The sequence below is a fragment of the Desmodus rotundus genome, chromosome X (assembly GCF_022682495.2).
Source record: "Desmodus rotundus isolate HL8 chromosome X, HLdesRot8A.1, whole genome shotgun sequence".
In the NCBI taxonomy this organism is placed as follows: domain Eukaryota; kingdom Metazoa; phylum Chordata; class Mammalia; order Chiroptera; family Phyllostomidae; genus Desmodus; species Desmodus rotundus.
The window spans coordinates 61525459-61548875 of NC_071400.1; the positions used below are offsets into that span (position 1 = coordinate 61525459).

The window sequence follows — 23417 nt, forward strand, 5'->3', positions numbered from 1 at the left end:
CAGTCTTCACCTTTCTGGAAAGCCTCAATAGCATTGTACATAGCCCTCTACTTTGATACATTTTCTTAGGTTTGCCTTTTAGTTTTCTTCTTATCAAACTCTTGGCTCCTTTTATAAAAGAATTTTTTCACTGATTTGTCCTTATTTCTCTTCTTTATCCGTATGTATTCTTTTCCTAGATGATCTCACCCAAGCTGATGGCTTTAAATACCATTTACATGATAAGAACTCCCAAATTACTATCTCCAGCCACAGCCATTCCTCCTGAACTCCCAAATTGTGTCTATTCAGTGGTTTCACTTGAATTTGTAATAGTGGCTCAAAACTCAGTATGTCCCAAACTGAGCTCCTGGTACTCTAACCCAAAATTGCTTTATCCATGGGTTTTCCCATCTAAGTTAATGGAAAATAGCAATTCATTTCTTCTAGTTGCTCAGTCCAAAAGTTTTGGAGTTCCTTGACTTCTTTCTTTTTGTCATACCCCATATTTAATGCATCAGGGAATCTGTTGGCTTTACCTACAAAACATATATAAAAGTTGACCATTTTTCACTATCTCCAGTGCTATCGCCCTAGTCCAGGTTACTATTGTGTCTTAACCTGGACAAGAGCTTTCTGACCACTTACGTCCTTCTGTCTTTGCCCCTACAGTCCATTTCTCCCCTCCTTTTTTTATTATGTATTAATTTCAGGTGTACAGCTTAGTGGTTAGATAATCAAATACTTTACATAGTGTTCCCCTCAATATTTCTAGTGCCCCAACTGGCAGCATACATATTTATCATAATATTATTGACTATATTTCCTATGTTGTACTTACATCCAGGTGATTATTTTGCAGTTACCAAATTATGCTTTATAATCCCTTCATCTCTTTTACTCAGTCCCCCAAAATCCCTCTCCTCTGGCAACCACCAGTTTGGAAATTCCATACTGCTTTCCACAGTGGCTGTACCAGTCTGCATTCCCACCAACAGTGCACTAGGGTTCCCTTTTCTCCGCATCCTCTCCAACACTTGTTTGTTGATTTGTTTATGATGGCCACTCTGACTGGTGTGAAGAGGTATCTCCTTGTGGTTTTAATTTGCATCTCTCTGATTGCTGGTGATGCTGAGCATCTTTTCATATGCCTCTGGGCCCTCTGTATGTCCTCCTTGGAGAAATGTCTGTTCAGGTCCTTTGCCCATTTTTTCATTGGATTGTTTGTCTTCCTGGAATGGAGTTGTGTGAGTTCTTTATATATTTTGGAGAGCAAACCTGTGTCCAGGGTATCATTTGCAAATATATTTTCTCATATGGTTGGCTCCCTTTTCATTTTGCTGATGTTTTCTTTAGCCGTGCAGAAGCTTTTTATTCTTTAAACAGACCAAGCACACTGTTTCCTCAGGGCCTTTTTTCATGCTGTTCCTTCTGCTGGATCTCACGGTTCACTCTTTCACATCCTTCAGTTCTTTGCTTAAAAGTCCCTTTCTCAGTGAGCCTTTCCTATCTAAAATTTAAGTATCCCCAACCTCCACCAACATATCATACCCTTTTCCTGATGTTTTTTTCTTTAGCATTTATCACAATCTAACATATTATATGCGTTATTTGTCTTGGTTAGTTTCTTTCTCCAATAGAATGTAAACTACATGAAAGCGGGGGTTTTTATCTTTTTTATTCACTGCTGTATCTTTAGCACCTAGAACAGGGCCTGGCACATAACAGCTGTTCAATTAAAATTTATTTAATGAATAATTTAACATGACTTTATTTATACTCATTAACCTAATAATTTGAAGTCCTGTTAGTTTGTAATGGAAAGGTACGTATATGTAATTACTGTATTGATAGAAATTTGGCTTAGATTTCCATCTAATTCTGTCTTTTATTTTCAGATTATTTTGTCTACGTGATATATTACAAATAATATGATCTTCATAAATCTACAAACCTGTTGAAGCCAGACAATCTTATGGAACAATAACAGGAAACCATCTTGATGACTTATTTACTAGACCCCTAGGAAGTACCCATCCTTTTTTAAATTAGTATTTTTACATGTAGATATATTTTTATTTTTCCAGGAGGCTACTGTCCTTATTTATTTATATTTTTTCTTTTTTATTCTTTTTTGTATTTTTTCCATTACCATTTATTCCCCTCAATGCCCTGTTCCATCTCCACCCCTGCCCCCCACAATCACCACATTGTTTCCTGTGTCTATGAGTTCTTTCAAGTTCATTTTAAGAGAAAAGTATTTATATAAAAAAGATGCAAAGGTTTTTTTTTTTTATAAAACAGATTGTAAATTTGGAGAAAGCAGTTCTAAATTTGGAGAAAGCTTAGTCAGCAAGTAAGTGTTTTTATTGTTGATGCTATTACAGATGTCCCCCATTTTCCACCCCACTTTTTCCACCTCCACCTAGCCCCTGACCCTCCCTGGCCTTCACCACATTGGTGTCTGTGTCTGTGGGTTATGCATATATGTTCTTTGGCTAATCTCTTTACCTTCAGTTCCCTAACCCCCTCCCCTCTGACAGCTGTCAGCCTGTTCGATGTGTCCATGCCTCTGGATCTATTTTATTTATCAGTTTATTTTGTTCAATGTGGAATCTAATCAACAAGTAAGTTTTTATTATTTTAAAAAGGCAGCCAATAAATACATGTTAGAGGAAGAGGCTTATAAGAGTAACAAGTAGAAAAATAATTATTTTAAAATTAGATATACGGATAATTTGTTATAAAACTCTATACTATGTGAATTTTTTACTTAATTAAAGTAGGAAATTTATTTGTTATATACTAATCCAATTTTTGTAGGTAAATTTCTTGGTTAAAGTATACTGTATTGCATGCTTCTCCTCCTCCCCTCTGACAGTCTCTTTATGGTTCATTTGAAGGATCTTCTTTTTCTAAGTATGTCTTGAATATTGGCATTCTTCATAGTTCTTTGTATTCTTGGGTTTATTCTTACTTTATGATATAGACTGTATTAAATAAGTAATACTTATAATTTATTTTATTAAACAAAGACAACAAAAGTACCAGATCAGCATCATACAATAATCAATATTACTCCAGTAAGTGAATCTCTACATTTTCAGGCCCCCTAACAGACAAATGGAAACCCCAGATAGGCAGGAGTGATCATATTAACAATATTAATAATGTGGAATGTAAGGTTAAAAGCACTATACAGAATAAGGAGGAATATCATATAATGATAAAAGGTACTATTTATGGGGATACAAAAGTCTTTTTTAAAAAAATATATTTATTGATTATGCTATTACAGTTGTCCCATTTCCCCCCCTTCACTCAACTCCATCCTGCCCACCCACTCCCTCCCATATTCCCCCCCTATAGTTCATGTCCACGGGTCATACATATAAGTTCTTTGGCTTCTACATTTCCTATACTATTCTTACCCTCCCCCCGTCTATTTTCTACCTACCATTTATGCTACTTATTCTCTGTACCTTTCCCCCCTCTCTCCCCCTCCCACTCCCCTGTTGATAACCCTCCATGTGAGCTCCATTTCTGTGGTTCTGTTCCTGTTCTATTTGTTTGCTTAGTTTGCTTTTGTTTTTGTTTTACGTGTGGTTGTTAATAACTGTGAGTTTGCTGTCATTTTTACTGTTCATATTTTTTTTATCTTCTTTTTCTTAGATAAATCCCTTTAACATTTCATATAATAAAGGCTTGGCGATGATGAACTCCTTTAACTTGACCTTATCTGGGAAGCACTTTATCTGCCCTTCCATTCTAAATGATAGCTTTGCTGGATACAGTAATCTTGGATGTAGGTCCTTGCCTTTCATGACTTTCAGCCAGCCCCTTCTTGCCTGTAAGGTCTCTTTTGAGAAATCAGCTGACAGTCTTATGGGAAGTCCTTTGTAGGTAACTGTCTCCTTTTCTCTTGCTGCTTCTAAGATTCTCTCTTTATCTTTAATCTTGGGTAATGTAATTATGATGTGCCTTGGCGTGTTCCTCCTTGGGTCCAACTTCTTTGGGACTCTCTGGGCTTCCTGGACTTCCTGGAAGTCTATTTCCTTTGCCAGATGAGGGAAGTTCTCCTTCATTATTTGTTCAAATAAGTTTTTGATTTTTTGTTCTTCCTCTTCTTCTGGCACCCCTATAATTCGGATGTTGGAACATTTCAAGATGTCCTGGAGGTTCCTAAGCCTCTCCTCATTTTTCTGAATTCTTGTTGCTTCATTCTTGTCTGGTTGGATGTTTCTTTCGTCCTTGTGGTCCACACTGTTGATTTGAGTCCCAGTTTCCTTCGCATCACTCTTGGTTCCCTGTACATTTTCCTTTGTTTCTCTTAGCATAGCCTTCATTTTTTCATCTAATTTGTGACCAAATTCAACCAATTGTGTGAGAGCTTCCTGATTACCAGTGTTTTAAACTGTGCATCTGATAGGTTGGCTATGTCTTCGTTGCTTAGTTGTATTTTTTCTGGAGCTTTGATGTATTCTTTCCTTTGGGCCATTTTTTTTTGTCTTGGCGCGCCTGTTATGTAAAGGGGCAGAGCCTTAGGTGTTCACCAGGGCCGGGTAACACTGGTTGCTGCGCTGTGATGCTGTACATGGGGGAGGGGCTGAAAGGGAGCAGTGGCGCTTGCTCCACTCTCTCCCTCGGATCATTCTCGGATTTCAGTCACTCCCTCCACCACCCACAATCAAATTGGGCCCCTCTGGTGCTGTTTCCCGAGTGGGTGGGCTTGTGCATGCTCTAGGTCCCTGTGGGTCTCTCCAACGACCTCTCCTGCGAGGCTGGGAGTTTCTCCTGCTGCCGCCTCAACCCCTACGGGTGTTTTCAATCAGAGGTTTGAGGCTTTATTTCCCTGCACTGGAGCCCTGGATTGCGTGGTCTGTTTTGCTTCCCCGCTGTTCCTCCCGGTTTATCTATGCACGAATGTGGGGCCGCGGGGTATGCCAGCCACCACCTTGTGGGGTCTGCTAGCTGCAGCCTGGCCTGCCCTGTTCCATAATCCGCCACCTTGCTGGGTCCGCCAGCCACCGCCTTGCTGCGAGTCCTCTCTGCCCCGGCTGCCCATCTCCGCCTCTCCTACCAGTGTGGATGAAGTTTTCTTCTTTATTTCCTTGGTTGTCAGACTTCTATACAGTTCGATTTTCTGTCAGTTCTGGTTGTTTTTTGTTTTTAAATTGCTGTTGCCCTTCTTTTGTTTGTGCAAGGAGGCCCAGTGTGTCTACCTATGCCTCCATCTTGGCCAGAACTCCCAAAAGTCTTAATACTGTATATATAAAGCTAAATACATAAGCCAAAATTATTAGAACTATTTGGAGAAAGATACAGTTGTTATCATTGATTGTAAAGCTCATTCATTATTAGATCTAACAGATAAAACACAAGTAAGGACATAGAGGAACTTGAATAATACATAATAAATAATAAACTTGCTTGTACATACACACAGAATGTTTATTTTCTTCCAAGCAATCACAAAGAAAAGCATAACAAAAAACTTAACAATTTTATAGGCTATATTTTTTCATAATCCAATAAAATTAAGAATAATAAATAGTTACCATGAAAAATCTTAAGTACTTATAAATTCTTAAATATAATCCTTTTGCCAAAGAGGAAATCAAAAGGAAATTTACAGATTATTTAGAGTTAATGAAAAAGTGAACTTGATACCAAAGCTAATAGATCAGTGTGAAAAACTTGGAGGAAAATTTTATCATTGTTTAAAAAGGAAATTAAAAGTAATTTAGTTTTTATTATAGTAAGAAAATAGATATAACAAAAATGTATTAGGATAATAAAATTTATAAAGATAGGAGATCCAAGATGGCAGAGGAGTAAGTGGAAGCTACACTAACCTCCTCTGAGGACCATTCTGGGATTACAACTAAATTGTAGAGAAATCATCCTGAATAACCAACTGAACACTAGCTGGAGAGAAGCCTTATAACCATGAACAGACAGAAGAAACCACTTCACCAAAATGAGACTGATAGCGCATAGAAAACACGAGTGGGCTGGTTGGGCTCCAACAGGCAGCAGCCGAAGTTCCAGAGGGATATTTCAACAGCCAAAGGGTTTCCCCTGAGAAGTATGGGTTAGAGAGAGAGGAAGGGAGGGAGAAGGAGGGGGCGAGAAACTTCAGTGTGTGGTTGCCTCTGGCATGCCCCCCACTGGGGACCTGGCCTGCAACCCAGGCATGTGCCCTGACTTGGGATCGAACCTGTGACCCTTTGCTTTGCAGGCCCGCGCTCAATCCACTGAACTACACCAGCCAAGAAATATTTCAAAAATTTATGTAGAACCACAAAAGGCCCCACATAGCAACAGTGATCCTGAGAAAGAAGAATAAAATTGGAGGAATCATGATACCTAATATCAAACTATGCTATAAGGCCATAGTAATCAAAACAGTATGGTACTGCTGTAAAAACAGACATATAGATCAATGGAATAGAATAGAGAGCCCAGGTCCAACAACCCATGGAATGGGAAAAAATATTCACTGATACATCTGATAAGGGGTTTATACCCAAAATCTCTAAAGAACTTACAAAATTCAACACCAAAAAGCAAATGACCCACTTAAAGAAATGTACAAAGGATCTGAATAGATACTTATCCAAAGAGGACATACACATGGCCAATAGGCATATGAAAAGATGTTCAACATCACTAATCAGAGAAATGCAAAGTAAAACCACAATGACACACCATCTCACACCTGTCAGAATGGCCATCATCAATAAATCAACAAACAACAAGTGCTGGCGAGGATGTGGGAAAAGGGAACCCTTTTGCACTCTTGGCGGAATGCAGATTGGTGCAGCCACTGTGGAAAGCAGTATGGAGACACCTCAAAAAATTAAAAATGGATCTGCTTTTTGACCCAGTTTTCCCACTTCTGGGAGTATATCCAAAGGTACACAAAACACTAATTTGAAAGAACATAAGGACCCCTATGTTCATTGAAGAGTTATTTACAATTACCAAGATATGGAAGCAGCCCAAGTGTCCATCAGTAGATGAATGGATAAAACAACTATGGGACATTTATACAACGGAATACTACTTGACTGTAAAAAAGAAAATTGTACACTTTACAACAGTATGGATGGATCTGGAGAACATTATGCTAAGTGAATTAAGCCTGTCAGAGACAAATACCATATGATTTCACTCATATGTGGAATCCAATGAACAAACTGGACTAAAGGAAAATGGGGACAGACTCATAGATGGAGAGCAGGATTACAGCTCTGGGGGAGTGAAGATTAGGAGGTGGAGGGATTGAGCAAAAAGGAAGAAGGACTCATGGACATGGACAACAATGTGGTGATTGCTGGGGGGAGGGGCATATAAGGGGACTAAATGGTAAAGGGGGAAAAAGTACAATAAAAAATAAAAAATTAATATATAAAAAACCTAAAAAAATTCATAAAGATAAAAGCTTAATAACATTTCAAAAAAGAATAAATCCAAACATTTCTTTTTAAAGTTCAATAAAATGAGCTTGTCTGATTAAAGGGAAAAGAGACTGTAAAAGTATATAACATATGGAATAAGAGAGCTGACATGACAGATGTAGGAGAGATTAAAATAATTATAAGGGAGTACTTTTTGCAACTGTTTGGCTATAACATATTGGAAAATCTGGAGAAAATTGATTATTTCCAAGCAAAATATAAATAATAAATTCATCTCAGAAGAAGCAAAAGCATACTTAGAAAAGTCACCACATAAGTTTTTGAAAAAGTAATTTAAGATCTGCTGAAGCATCATGGGTTTGTGGTTGAACTTTAGCCCTTAAAGAATAGGACATTTCAATTCCAGGCTTTAGGAAAAAAGGAAAGATGTACAATTCAGTGTATGAAATGATATAACTTTAATATCAAAGCTCAACAAAGATAGGAATCTGCTAACCAATCTCATTTATTATAGATGTCAGAATTCTAAATAAAATATTCACATATAAAATCCAGGAATATATTTTAAAGTTGCACTACCTGTACAGACTGCTTCTTTTCTCTTGGAGCATGTCATGTGAAACATCTTGTCTGGGATGGTAGTCACGGAGGTGGTAGAATGAAAAGTGCATGCATCTTGGATGTGTTTTGGAGGTAGAATTGATAGTACTTGGTATTAGAGATGAGGGAAAAGAGATTAAGTAATGGTGTTTAGGTTTTTGGATGATGGTGCCATGTATTGTGATGAGAAAGATTGGAAGGGAAATAATTTAAGTAGTTAAGTTGAATCAAGTTGTGTTTTGAAATGTTACGTTTGAGATATATATTAGACATCCAAGAGACAGGTAGACATGTGGGTCTGAATATTAGGGCTAGAGATAAAACTTTGTGAGTTTTAATAATAAATGTGGTAGTTAAAGCCATAAGACTAGATGAACTCATCTTGATAGAGAATAAAAAGGATAATGGTAGATCCAGAATTGAACTTTCAAAATATCCTAATATTGTGGAGGCTGAATAGAGAAGATGTGTGTCAAGAACTGAGGAAAAGTTAGTACAAACAACTGATCAGGAATAAATAGAACATTGAGCCTTTAAACAATAATCCTGGAAGATAGAAGATAATACTTCAACCTGTTAAATATTCTTCTTGTGAAATTTATTTCCAATCTAAAATTTTGTACTCAGACGAGCTCTCAACCAAATGCAAGAGATAAACATTTTCAGACACCCAAAACCTAAAAAATATTCCTACTGTGCACCTTTGCTCAGTAAGCTCTTGCAGGGTGTGCTCCAGCAAAATAGAAATGAACTAAGAAAGAGGAACACATGGGATTCAAGGAAACAAAAAGCCATACTTAAATGAGAGGTGGGCGTCCCAGTGTAACAACAATTGAAGTCCCAGGGTAACATTTGTACAGCAGCCAGTTTACATTGGAACAGAAGGATATAGCGCCCCAGGAGAGATGTGTTCAGGAAAAAATGAAAATGACAGATCATTTGCTGCTAACTTTTATTGTTTACTCTGAGCCAGATACTGTTCATTCTATTTTACGCAGAAGTCATTTTTTTAAATTTTCATTAAATCTTTTATATTTTTTAAACATTTTTTTATTGTTGTTCAATTACAGTTGTCTGCATTTTCTCCCCACCCCTCCACCCCACCCCAGCCAAACCCACCTCCCTCCCCCACCTCCACCCTCCCCCTTGATTTTGTCCATGTGTCCTTTATAGTAGCTCCTGAAAGCCCCTCTCCCCACTGTCCCCTCCCCCCTCCCCTCTGGCTACTGTTAGATTGTTCTTAACTTCGATGTCTCTGGTTATATTTTGTTTGTTTTTTTCTTTTGTTGATTAGGTTCCAGTTAAAGGTGAGATCATATGGTATTTGTCCCTCACTGCCTGGCTTATTTCACTTAGCATAATGCTCTACACATAAGCCATTTAATCTTTCTACTTGGGATAGCTATTACTTCCACTGGATCTAAGCTCCATGAAGGCAGATATTTTCATCTGTTTTTTGTATTCCAAACACCAAGAATAGTAACTGGTACTTAGTAGGTATTTAATGGATTTTTGTTGATTGAATGCAATGAATGTACAATGCACGTTTTACATATGGGACAAACTGAGATACAGAGATTCTGATACTTGTCCAACTTTGTATAGTTGTTAAGTGGGCGAAGTGGGATGTGAACCCAGGCCGTCTTGCTCTACAGTTGGAGCTCTTAACCTCTATATTAGGTACATGTATAATATTTCAAAGATGAGAGGAGGTGGGAAGTATTGTATCAGAGTGTTGTATCATCCAGGGGAAATCAATAACATCTAAAATTTATAAATTAAGACATAGTAGTATAAACATCTTAAGGATAATGGAATTAAATACCATAAGGAAAAGAGTGGCTACTTTTAGAAAGGGGAACTGGTGACTGATGTTTTAGTTTTAGATCTTTTTGCACTGTTTGACTTCTTACAGTCTATATCACAGATAAAAATTAAATGTGGATTAGTCAAATGGTGAATATGGAATAAATATGAGCTTTTAGAGACAAGAACCATGTCTTAGAATTATCATTAAAGTGTATGCAGAATAGAGTATTACGTGACTTGGTAGAGGAGATGAAAAAGAGGTAGAAGATAAGGATAATAAACTTAACCACTAGTTTCTAGTATAGGCTCCTAGTCCTGCCATTCATTAACTATAGGATCTTAAGCAACATATTTGTTTTCTCTGAGGCTGTTTTGTCATCCATAAAATGAGAATTTATAATGCTTGCTTCAAATGGTTGTTATGAAAATTAAATGATATTTAAGATTGTGAAAACACCTAATAGAGCCTAGTAAGAATAGATGCCCGATAGATTGTTTCTACTTCTTTCTACGCATTCTCTTATTTATATAAAATATTTCCTATATGACATTATTTTTCTCATAACTTTAATAACTCATTCTATAGAGCAGATAAGTAAAGCATTGTTTATCCCCATTTTACAAGTAAGGAAAGAGGTTAAGCTATGTCATCATGGTTATACAGCTAGTTATACTTACGCCCTTTTGACCCACTACCATGGAGAATACTAGTTTTTTCTCTAAAACTATTAAAATAGTTTAGAATAAAATGTATTCACTCAAGTCAGTTTGTTTATAGGGAAGTGCTACTATTGAATTCTTTCTATAGACTCTCAGATTTTTTGAGTGAGGAGTTTAAAGTTGGAATTATCTATCAAACCTAAGCTGAGACATTAAGTTTGTAATGATAACTTTATATAGAAAATAGCTAGTGGCCTTTTTTGGACTTTGTTTTGTGATTCCTTCCTGTTATCTCTTACTTGTTCGTAAGCATAAACATTGTATCAAAGGCTGTATCCTGACTAGATGTTTAAATGGTAGATTTGTCATTCTCCTAAATAGACTGATTTATAAATCCCATTTTAGATTTGACATGAAGTCTCCTCAGTCTTCAAAGATGGAAGTTACTGAAGGAATGAACTGGTCATTGAGTCCCATTTCTATTGAGCCTTTTGTGTACAAGGTAAAATTTGTGATGTATCATCACCTTACTTTTTAATTTTAACTTTTTTGGCATATATGAATAATAGTATATAAATTTGTATAAAGGAAGAGGGCAGAGCAAGAAATGTTTTCTTTTTAATCAATTTAATGTATTGTGCTAACATTTGTTGTAGACATATTAAGCTGTTTCATAAATTAAAATGGGAAAATTCAAATTCAGGACTTCTATAAGATCTATAGTTATCTCCCCATCACAGAATCTTCACTTCTACTTTTTGGCTCCACATTTATTGAGCACTTCTTAGGCACCAGGGACTGTGCAGAGAGATAAAGACAGCCGCTGTATCGCAGGAAGATATGCCGTCAAATGGACGCATTGAATATTATAAGTGCTAAGGTGAAATACTGTAGAGGGTGTGTTGGTTAATTTCATAAAGTTGCTGAACGTGAGGCAAAAGGAGATGCGGAGACTTGACAACACTGGCAAATGGGGCATTCTAAGCAGGGGGAGCAGCGTGAGCAAAGTCAGGAAACTTCATGGGCTATTCAGAGAGCTATAAGTAGTTTAACATGGCTACAACATAAGTTATAATGGGTGCACCAAGAGATAACGCTAGGGTGTTTAATAGAGACCGGATCTTGTAGAAGCTTGTGTAGTAGTTTGGGCTTTATCTTATGAGCAGTCACTTTTATAGTTTTGAAACATTAGTCCAGGAGGAGTGTGAAAGATGGATAATAAGGAAATAACATACGGATTAGGAAAGTGAGCTAGAGATCTTTTCAAGTTGTTGAAGCAAGATATCTAGAGTGGCCTGGTCTAGAATGCTGTAGTGGCAGTAGATTGAAAGATAGATTATACACACACACACACACACACACACACACAGAATTGATAGGAGTTGCTAATAGATTGAAGGTTGTAGTATGGGTCTCCAATAAATTGTCTTCAGTTCTAAAATTCAAAACTCTCTGGAAAATAAGATTTTCTTGAGGTTTGCAACAAACTGTTTTGGCTGAAAAACTCTATCTGAACTATAATGAGGCTATCATCATTATTTCACTAAGTGTAAGTATTCATACATGAATTTTGGACTTGCGTTTTGCTGCAGAAATATTAGTGTGTTTTATTAGAGGGTGCTATTTCAGCTCACCTGGAGTGTTACTAATATGTTCTATGTGTAATTTGTAATTATCTTTCTAAAATACAAAACATTGTGAATTCCAAAACACATTTGTCCCCAAGGACTTAAAGGATGTGGACCACTGGGTCGTTGTGAGTGTTAAATGAAGCAATACATGTAAACTGATTAGAAGAGTGTCTAGGTCACAGTAAGTGCTCAATAAATATTAGCCAGCAGTATGATGATGGTGATGGTGCTGCTGCTGCTGATGATAGAGATTTTGTGCACAGTACTCCTACTCACTGAGTATATGAAACATAGACCATTAAATTAAAGTTCCTCAGTCCTCAGAGAGGGATATGAAAATAAGAAGGCAAGGAGAATAAGCATTCTCCCTAACAATAACGAAGATGCTCTAGTGAAATTGTGAAAATGCTGGGAATACTTCTTCCTTGACAGACTTTTCTAGATCCTTGCTATACTTTCTTATTCTCAAGCTTTAATGTGCATATGACTCACCTGGGGGTCTTGTTAAAATGTACTAATGTCTACGACGGGGATTGAGAGTCTGCATTTCTGGCAAACTACCAGCTGATGTTGATGCCTCTGGTCCGTGGATCAGATTTGAGTAGCAAGTGCCCGGTAATAGGGCACATGCCTCAAGAATACAAATTATTTATGAGACACTTACCAGTTTGGCTCAGATACTATATATCAAGCATAAAGAAAACTTTTTATAGCAGAATGAGGAGCCAGGGTATAAGAATACTTTGGAATATCAGAAAGATTGATATCAAAGATGTATTTTGCCTCTTTGTTCAAGTCTCTTCTGGCCAGTTACTAGCATGCTGGGTTATGTCTAAGGTCGAAGCCCACTGCTGTCTCTCATATCGCCCGGCAGTACACAAAGAGAGTAAGCCAAGGAGTAAACTTGTGACGGGTATAGGCAAGGAAAATAAGTCATGGTTCAAAGCCAGGCATAATTTGATGTTATGCTGATAGCACTAATACTGTATATTACTTTGCTTTTCATCTGTTGTGGTGAAAGCCAAATTGTCTTTATTTTTCACATTATCTCATATATCCTAATGATGTCATAACAAAAGACTAGAAGGGGACATTGAAAAATTAAGAAAGTTTCCCTGACTGGTGTGGCTCAGCAGATTCAGCACTGGCCTGCGAACCAAGAGTTTGCTAGTTTGATTCCCAGTCAGAGCGCATGCCTGGATTTCAGGCCAGGTCCCCACTAGGAGGCATGTGAGAGGCAACCACACATTGATGTTTCTCTCCTTCCCTTCCCCTATCTCTAAAAAGAACTAACTAAAAATCTTTTTTAAAAAAGAAAGTTTTATTTGTTGGAGGTAGTGAGATTATGGTTGAAATTTTTTCTTTCTCACCCTTTGGAACAGCATGGATGGAACTGGAGAGCATTATGCTAAGTGAAATAAGCCAGGCAGTGAGGGACAAATACCATATGATCTCACCTTTAACTGGAACCTAATCAACAAAAGAAACAAACAAACAAAATATAACCACAGACGTTGAAGTTAGGAACAATCTAACAATAGCCAGAGAGGAGTGGGGAGGGGACAGTGGGGAGAGGGGTTTATAGGAGCTACTATAAAGGACACATGGACAAAATCAAGGGGGAGGGTGGAGGTGGGGGAGGGAGGTGGGTTTGGCTGGGGTGGGGTGGAGGGGTGGGGAGAAAATACAGACAGCTGTAATTGAACTACAATTTAAAAAAATGTTTAATTAAAAAAATAAAAAGTAAATAAAGCATACCTGTCTTTTTAAAAAAAAAAAAACCAAACCTTTTTTCTTTCATTTTGTTTATGAATGTTATTGTTTTATTTATGCTGTATAAAAAGAAGAATCATAACCATTTCTTTCTTGGCATATTTCATATGAACTTTCTGAAAGTTCATATTTCTCTCGGGTGTGTAATGTTGTCCAAGCAAGTCCCACTCCTCGGGAAGTTGAGCTCCTTTGAACTGTGCTGTGATTTCCAACACAACATACCAGTAATTAGAAGTCCTTAAAACTCCTAAATTTCTCATGCTCGGGGAAAAATCACTGCTCTGGCTATAAACTACTTACTATATTTGTTATCAATATTAAATATACAGCAGAATGTTTTCTGTATCTTATTATATTTCTTATTAAATATAAGTAGAAAATGTACTATATAGTAACTGATACTTTGCTTCTAGGTACCACTTCCAGTGGCCTGTCCAGTGACTTCACAGCATGTGCCTATGTATGGAATGGTAAGAAAAAACCTTTTAATATATCGAAAGCAGGAGATTGAGGTGAAACTTCCCATGGCTTGCACTAACAGAAAACAATGAGATATAGATAATTTAAAATGGAAGGCCATTTATCCATATCCTTTCCTTACGCTGGAAGAACAGCCCGCTTTCCCCAAAGGCTCTGTGAGCTGGCTAAGTGAAGTAGAGAAGGGAACCCGAGGAATGGGGAGGAGAAGGGATGTGCAGTAGTGGGTTAAGGAGAGCTGTTCCAGAATTAATAGATAATCCAAAATAGGAATAATATGCACGTAATAGAGATTCAAATGTAACTTACTTTATATTCTTGCTTTACACCAAGAGTTACAAGCTACTGTTTGCTGCTGGTTTTCCTCCCTTTTGCAGAGTGTGGTTGTTGTTTGATTTTGCTTTATTTTATTTGCCGTCTTGCTGTTAGGGGTCACTTGCACTCTGCATCAAGCAAGTACAAAACTGAGTGGGACTTAATAAGGCTGAGTTTTTCTTATTATGCAAGACTTTCCAATGGGAAAAATTATTAATACGGGTCAGATATCTGAACCTTTTCTGATTTCAGGTTTTTTATCCAACTGTTTTCTAACTCATTGTCGTCTCTTATTTCTGTTCTGCACGTTTGGAAATGTTTTCATAATTTAAAATTTTCCTTTACATACTCAAAAGCTGTTTGTAACCATCAGTACTCCTTTTTATAACTTTGGTACATTGCATAAATTTCATGTAACGTAGTACAGGTAATGAAAACTTTGAAGTCATTCAGTCCATAAATCTCACCACCGGTTCACTCAACTCATGTTTTTGTTGTTGGTGTCAATTTTGGAAAATGTAAAAAATACAGGAAAGTTGAAAGGGTAGCAAACATCCGTGCTTTAACATCCTGAATTACTAAATGTTAACTTTTTAAAGTATATTTTATTGATTATGCTATTACAGTTGTCCCATTTTCTTTTCCCCTTTATTCCACTCTGCCTTGCACCCCCCTCTTTCCAGCATTCCCCCCCTTAGTTCATGTCCATGGGTCATACATATAAGTTATTTTGCTTCTCTATTTCCCATACTATTCTGAACCTCCCCCTGTCTATTTTGTACCTACCATTTATTCTTCTTATTCCCTGTACCATTTTTCCCCATTCTCCTCTCTCCCCCTCTCTGCTGATAACCCTCCGTTTGATCTCCATTTCTGTGATTCTGTTCCTGTTCTACTTGTTTGCTTAGTTGGTTTTTGTTTTTGTTTTTAGGTTAAGTTGTTGATAGTTGTGAGTTTGTTGTCATTTTACTGTTCATAGTTTTGATCTTCTTTTTCTTAGATAAGTCCCTTTAACATTTCATATCAGAAGGGCTTGGTGATGATGAACTCCTTCAACTTAACCTTATCTGGGAAGCACTTTATCTGCCCTTCCATTCTAAATGATAGCTTTGCTGGATAGAGTCATCTTGGATGTAGGTCCTTGCCTTTCGTGACTTTGAATACTTCTTTCCAGCCCCTTCTTGCGTGTAAGGTTTCTTTTGAGAAGTCAGCTGACAGTCTTATGGGAACTCCTTTGTATATAACTGTCTCCTTTTCTCTTCTGCTTTTAAGATTCTCTCCTCATCTTTAACCTTAGAGAATTTAATTATGATGTGTCTTGGTGTTTTTCTCCTTGGGTCCAACTTCTTTGGGATTCTCTGAACTTCCTGGACTTGCATATTTATTTCCTTTGCAAGACTGGAGAACTTTTCCTTCACTATTTTTTCAAATAAGTTTTCAGTGTCTTGCTCTTCCTCTTCTTCTGGCATCCCTATGATTTGGATGTTGGAATGTTTAAAGTTGTTCCAGAGATTCCTCAGCTTCTCCTCATTTTTTTGAATTCTTGTTTCTTCATTCTCTTCTGATTGAATGTTTATTTCTTCCTTTTGTTCCAAGTCATTGATTTGAGTCCTAGTTTCCTTCCCTTCAGTGTTGATTGGTTCCCTGTATATTTTTCTTTACTTCACTTTGTATAGCCATCACTTCTTCCTTTATTTTGCAACTGTACTCAGTCACTTACTTCTGTGAGCATTCTGATTACCAGTGTTTTGAACTGTGCATCTGATAGGTTGGCTATCTCCTCGTCACTTAGACAAAGTTTTCTTAGACTTCTTTTTCTGGAGTTTTGATCTGTGCTTTCATTTGGGCCATATTTCTTTGTCTTGGTGCACCTGTTACATTGTAAGGAGTGGAGCCTTAGGTATTCACAAGGGTGGTGCAACCCACTTCTCTGCAATGTGGTGCTGTCTGTGGGGGAGGGGTCTGAGAGGGAACAATGCCACTTGCTTGGCTCTTGCCCTGCTTTCAGTAACTTCCCTTGCTTCCCACAAGTGGATTGTGCCCTTTCAGGTGCTGATTCTGTGGTATGTGGGCTTGTGTATGTTCTAGGAACTGTTGAGTCCCTCCAACGGACTCTCCCGTGAGACTGGGAGTTTCTCCCACTGCCATGATCCCCACAGGTTTTTATAGCCAGAGATTTTGAGGCTTTAGTTTCCCTGTGCTAGAACCCTGGGTTGTGTGATCTGTCTCGCTCCCCCATTGTTCCTCTCAGCTTATCTGCACGCGAATGTTGGACCACATGGTCTGCCACTGTCTCGCCTGCCCCGGTGTGCCAGCTGCTGCCTTGTCGTGCATCCTTACCACCCCGGCTTCCCATCTTCTCCCCTCTTACCAATTTGGATGACTGTTTCTTCTTTAACTCCTTGGTTGTTGGACTTCCATATAGTTTAATCTTCTGGCTGTTCTGATTGTTTTTCATTTTTAAATTGGCTGTTATCCTTCTTTTGGTTGTGTGAGGAAGCAAAGCGTATCTACCTATGCCTCCATCTTGGCCGGAATCCTAAATGTAAACCTTTTAGCATAATTTTTTCAGTTCATTTGAAAATGAAACTTTACAAATAAAATCAAAGTCCTCTTGGCAGACTCCTAGTCCCAGTCATCCTCCACTTCTTCAGAAACAATGACTATGATAAATTCTACATACTTTTCCTGTGGGAAAATGAATAGTACTATTCTACATGATTTTTAAAAGTTGATTATAATTGGCATTGTTCTGTACTAATGTTTTTGAGATCTATCTAGATTGATATATATTAATTATGATGGCTCATTGCTATTCCACATATGAATATAGTAGTACCATTTAGTAGTATGTTTTATCCAGTTGTTGAAAAATTTCTCAAAAAAGTTCTCTGTATGGTGTCAGTACTTCTTTTTGTCTCATTCTCACTTGCACCTATTCCAGTAAGGATTCTGCCTATCCTTGTTGTTTTTATCTCAGTCACAAGTGACCTCCATATTACCATATACGGTGGTCACTTCTCAGTCCATATTGTGTCTTACCAGTGGCGTTTTATGCAACTGACCACTCCTTCCTCCTTGAATTGCTTTTTTCACTTAACTTCCAGGATATCATGCTCTCAGCTGGTTGTTCTTCTCAATCTCTTTCCCAGTACTAAATATTGGAGTACCCCGGGATCAATCATTGAGCACCTTCTCTATGGACACTCACTCCCTTGGTGATTTCATCCAAGTCATGGCTTTAAAGGTACATTTATGTATCACTGACTCCCAAAATTGTATCACCAGCCTAGAGCTTGTTGCTGTTATCTGGATTTATATACCTAACTAATTGACATCTTCACTTGGGTGTGTAATAGGCATCTCAAACTTCACATGTCCAAAACTAAACTCTTGATCTCTCCGAAGCTGTTTTACCTACAGGCTTCCCAATCATAGCTGATGGCAATTCTGTCGGTCCAGTTGCTCAGTCCAAAAACCTTGGAGTCTTCCTTGACACCTCTCTTTCTTTTACTCCATATCCAATTGATGAGCAAATGCTGTGGGCTTTATTTTCAGAATGCATTCTCAAGTTTTCTAAGTCACCATCATCTTTCACCTGGATCACTGCAGTTGCCTCCTACCTGGTCTCCCTGCTTCTGCCCTTGTCTCTACAGTCTTTTCCATACTGCAGCCAGAGTGGTTGACGTACAGTGTAAGTTAGATCAAGCCACTCTGCTGCAGCTTACTCCCCACCCCCATCCTTGTTTCTCTCAGTAAATGCCAAGGTTCTCCATACTACCTCTCTGCCTTCATCTCCTGGCACTCTTGCCTTTCATAGTTCATTCTACACATAGGGCTTCTTTGATGTTCTTTGAGCACACCAGGCATCTCAGACCTTTGTACTTACTGTGCCCTGTGCTGATGCGGACTCCAGCCCACAGCGAACAAATTCACACAGACTACAGAAGTCCTGTGGAGAGAAGGGATGGCACAGACGCTCTCTAAATGAGAGAGAGGGCCCCAACCCCTGCCTGTACAGGCTTTTATTGCTTTTCTGGGTACATTACATCGAAGATGGTCCTCATTTACTATGCACAGGTTCGCTGTAGGTGATTGATTACCTTTTACAGATAACAAAGGAAAGAACGTTGCTAATTACTTCAAAGAGAAGGATGTTACAGATCAAGGGGAGAAGTGGTTGAAATGGTTACACTCTACACTTGGGAGGTTTAGCACAAATTTTAGGAAGTTACTTTAGAGATACTCAGTAAACATTTGCTGCCTCAATCCAGGGTGAGGGAGTTTTAGCAAAAGTAAGCCTCAAAGCAGCCTGGGTACAATGCCGGCCTGGTTCCCCACAGGAGAACCTATCCATGGGTGTGGGTCCTGTGTACTGACCTTGCTCCCTGTCAGTTTTCCAAATCAGGGGCTTGGCTACATTCCTCACACCACATGGAACGGTTCTCTATACTGTGCTTGCAGCACTCTTTTATTAGGTACCCATTTTGCTTACTACCATACTTCCTCTGGAATCTGACCAAAAGAGTCCTTTCTTTTCCACCCTTTATAAATAGCATCCTACTATTACCATGTACTTCCACCTCCCTTACCCAGCATTAGTTCTCTTCATAGGACTTAGGAACACCTGATATATATGTTTGTTTGTTTATCGTCTGTCTCCCCTGACTTAAATATCAGCTCCCTGAGTACAGAGACTTTGTCCTGTTCATCACTGCATACAGAATACCTAGAACAGGACTTAGTACATAGAGGCTGCTCAGTAAATACTTCTTGAAAGAAGACAGAAATAACCAATGACTCTATTAATGGACATTTAGGTTTTTTTCCCTGGTTCACTTTTCAACCCACTTCATGTGACAAAATCTAATAGTTCTCTGCCCTTCTTAACTCAGCTCTTCTCTCTTATCACTCAGCTAGCAGATACTCATTAAGCATCAACTGTATTTCAGGTACTATCTTAGCAGCTGGGAATATAGCAATAATTAAAAGAAACAGAAATCCATGTACTTGAAGGACACACATTCTAATGGTGGTGGTGGTGGCACAAACAATAAATAAAATAGTGTGTAAAGAAAATTAAAACAGGGAAGAAGCATTATGAGTATTGGGGTAAGTTTCTATTTTAAATAGGCTATTCAGTGAACTTTATTGAGAATGTGACTCAGTCTTGAGCAGAAATTCAAAGAGGAGAGGGAAAAGGCTATGTGGAAGATTATTTCAGGGAGAGGGAATGGTTAGCACAAAAGCTTTGAAGAGTATCATTAGAGAGTGGATGAGATCACTGAGGATAAATTTAGACTGGTTCGCAGGTCCAAGGAGTGAGCCCCGGGATGAGCTGTCATTCCCATGAAGATGAAGAAGAACTTGCAATGGAGGTAGAAAAGGAATGGTCACTGAGGGACAAGAATGCTTCTTGAAACACTTTCCCCCTTTTTTTAGAAATACCATACTCTCTAGTTTTCTTCCTACCTCACATCTCCTTTCAGTCTTCTTCTTAGACTCTGTATAACTTCTGTGATCATTATATTTTTCAGTTAACCCCCAGCAGAGGATTAGAGTATTATATAATGCTAGTTGTGCGTGTATGCTAGAAGTAAATGTGGATATAAGACTGGAGAATGTAGACTGAATAGGAATAGGAACAGGGATATTAGGAATATAAGAACTGCGATATTCCACAAGAAAATAATGGAAAGTCATGATGGGTCCAAATCCCAAAAGGATAGTGGTAGATTCCGGGTCAGTGATCAGTAATCAAAAGGCATCTATTGTTAGTATAAAAGGGCTTGAGGCAAAATGTGTGGATTGCAGAGTAAAAACTGAAGGGCCACATAAAAAGTCAGGTTATATCATGGATTCTTTCCAGACAAGTGAACGAAATAGAGCCAATTTCCTAGGGAGTGGAGCTGTCAGGAGCCAGATAGAAATTAAGCCCGAGGATTAGCAGGACTACAGAAGGGGTATCCCACTCCTTGGGTACAAGTAACTACAGACCCAGGTGGACTGAAGGAGGTATGCACACCCAGGTTCCCAGAAGGGAATAAGTGCTTAGTCTAGCCACTGCATGGGGCTGTTGCAGAATTCAATATCTGATAGCATCATGGAAGTATATCAAGATCTCCGTCCCCAGGCAAGAGCAATTTTAACGATTTCTAAGCAGTACTGGTTTGTAAGGTAAAAAGTCCTGGTACCTTACTCTGGCCCATTGTTTCATCCTGCAGACATGGCAGCCCTGTATACTGAAGACAGCTGGGAGCTGCTCCTAAATTTCTGGCAGGAAATACAGGAGGAAGTACAGGAAAACTTAAAACTTAAGCTTACTTTTAAATTAGAAATCAACTGCGAAAAGGAAGGAAAGAAACCCACAAATATGTGAAGATTAAAAAGCATACTACTAAAAAATGACTGGGTCAAAGAATAAATAAATGGTGAGATCAAAAGATATATAGAGACACATAAGAATGACAATATGACAACATATCAAAACTTCTGGGATGCAGCGGAAACTACTATAAGAAAGTAGTTTATATCATTATAGCCCTATCTCAAGAAACAAGAGAAATACTAAGTAAACAACCTAACATCACATCTTGAAGAACTATGAAAAGAAGAACAAAAGCAACCCAAGTCAGCAGAAGAAAGGAAATAATAAAAATTAGAGCAGAATTGAATGAAATAAAGAACAAAAAGACCATATAAAAATTAATACAACAAAGAGCTAGTTTTTTAAAAAAATTAATAAAATTGACAAATCCCTTGTTATATTCACTAAGGAAAAAAGAGAAAAGAAAATCAGAAATGAAAGAGGAGAAGTTACACAGACATCACAGTATACAAAAGATTATACTAGAATACTATGAAAGACTATGTGCCACCAAATTCAATAACCTAGAAAAAAGTGATAAGTTCCTAGACTGAATCATGAAGAACTGGAAAATCTAAATAGACTGATCAACAATGAGGAGGGCATTTTGCTAAGTGAAATAAGCCAGATGGTGAAAAACAAATACCATATGATCTCATCTATAAGTGGAACTTAAGCCACAAAACAAACAAGCAAGCAAAATATAACCAGAGATACTGAAATTAAGAACAAACTGACAGTAACCAGAAGGGTGGTGGGAGGGGATGATGGGGGGGGAGGAGAAAGTATCATCAGGAACATGTATAAAGGACACATGGACAAAGCCAAAAGGGGGTAGTATGGAGGGTGGGAGGTGGGGATGGCTGGGGTGTGGTGGAGTGGTGGGGGGAAAATGAAGACAACTGTGCATGAACAAAAGTAAAACAAACAAATTGAAACAACCATAAAAAACCTCTCCAAAAATAAAAGTCCAGGACCAGATGGCTTCATTAGTGAATTCTACCAAACAACAATACATTTGAAAAATAACACTTTATGATCCAGTGGTATTCATTCCAGGGACACAAAGATGGTTCAACACATGCAAATTGATCAATGTAACACACTACTAACAAAACAAAGGATAAAAATAATACTATCTTATCAATAGATGTAGAGAAAGCATTTGATAAGATATAGCATCCATTTATGATTTAAAAACTCAGTAAAATGGGTACCTCAGTACAATAAAGACCACATATGACAACCCCTCAGTTAATATCATACTTAATGGTGAAGAACTGAAAGCTTTTTCTGTAAAATCAGGAACAAGACAAGGATGCCCACTCTCACCACTCTACTCAACATAGTTCTGGAAGTCCTAGTCAGAGCAATCTCAGTCAAGGGAAAGAAATAAAAAGCATCAAAATTGGGAATGAAGATGTAAAAGTGTCACTTTTTGCAGATGACATGATTCTATATGTAGAAAGCCCTAAAGACTTCATGAATAAAACTATTTTAAACAATAAACAAATACAGAAAAGTTGCAGGATACAAAATTAATTATAAAAATCCACTACATACCTGTATGCTAACAATGGAATTTCATAAAAAGAAATTAAAAAACAATTTATTTTGCAATTGCAACCAGAAGAATAAAATACCTAGAAATAAACTTGACAAAGGATGTGAAGGACCTGTATACTGAAAACTACAAAGCATTATTAACAGATTGAAAAAGACAAAATGAAATGGAAAGATATTCTGTGTTTATGGATTGGAAGAATCGGCAGAGTTAAAATGGCCATTTTACCCAAAGCAATATACCGATTTAATGCAATCCCCATCAAATCCCAATGTCATTAAAAAAAAAAAACAAAATAACAAAAAAACCATGAGATATGTATGGAACCACAAAAGATCCTGAATAACCAAAACAAATATGAGAAAAAAGAGAATGAAGCTGGAGGTATCACATTGCCTGATTTCAAATTATACTACAGAGCTACAATAACCAAAACAGCATAGTATTAGCAGAAAAACAGACAGACCAATGGAATAGAATTGAAACCCCAGAAATAAAAGCACATGTATAGCCCTGGCTGGTGTGGCTTAGCTGGTTGTAGCATCATCCCATACACCAAAAAGCTGGGGGTTTGATTCTTAGTCAGGTCACATACCGAGGTTGCGGCTTCAATCCCTTGTTGGGACCCGTATGGTAGGCAACCAATTGATGTTTCTCTCTCATACTGATGTCTGTCTGTCTCTCTAAAATTAATAAACATATTTTTATTATAAATAAATAAATTATATGTATATACGCGCATATATATGAGCAAGTAATTTTTGACAGAGGAGCCAAAATCACACAATGGAGAAAAGAAAGCCTCTTCAATAAATGGT

General features: G+C 37.8%; 1 protein-coding gene across 1 annotated transcript in view; it reads left to right on the forward strand.

Annotated features, from left to right (window-relative positions):
• LOC112308180 (phosphatidylinositol-binding clathrin assembly protein LAP) overlaps positions 1 to 23417 on the forward strand; it is a 54754-nt gene that overhangs the window by 25805 nt on the left and 5532 nt on the right. Inside the window, exons 12-14 of the mRNA XM_071220265.1 lie at positions 2284 to 2335; positions 10878 to 10974; positions 14290 to 14346. Of these exons, the coding sequence (XP_071076366.1) occupies positions 2284 to 2335; positions 10878 to 10974; positions 14290 to 14346 (206 nt within the window). The remainder of the gene's footprint in view (positions 1 to 2283; positions 2336 to 10877; positions 10975 to 14289; positions 14347 to 23417) is intronic.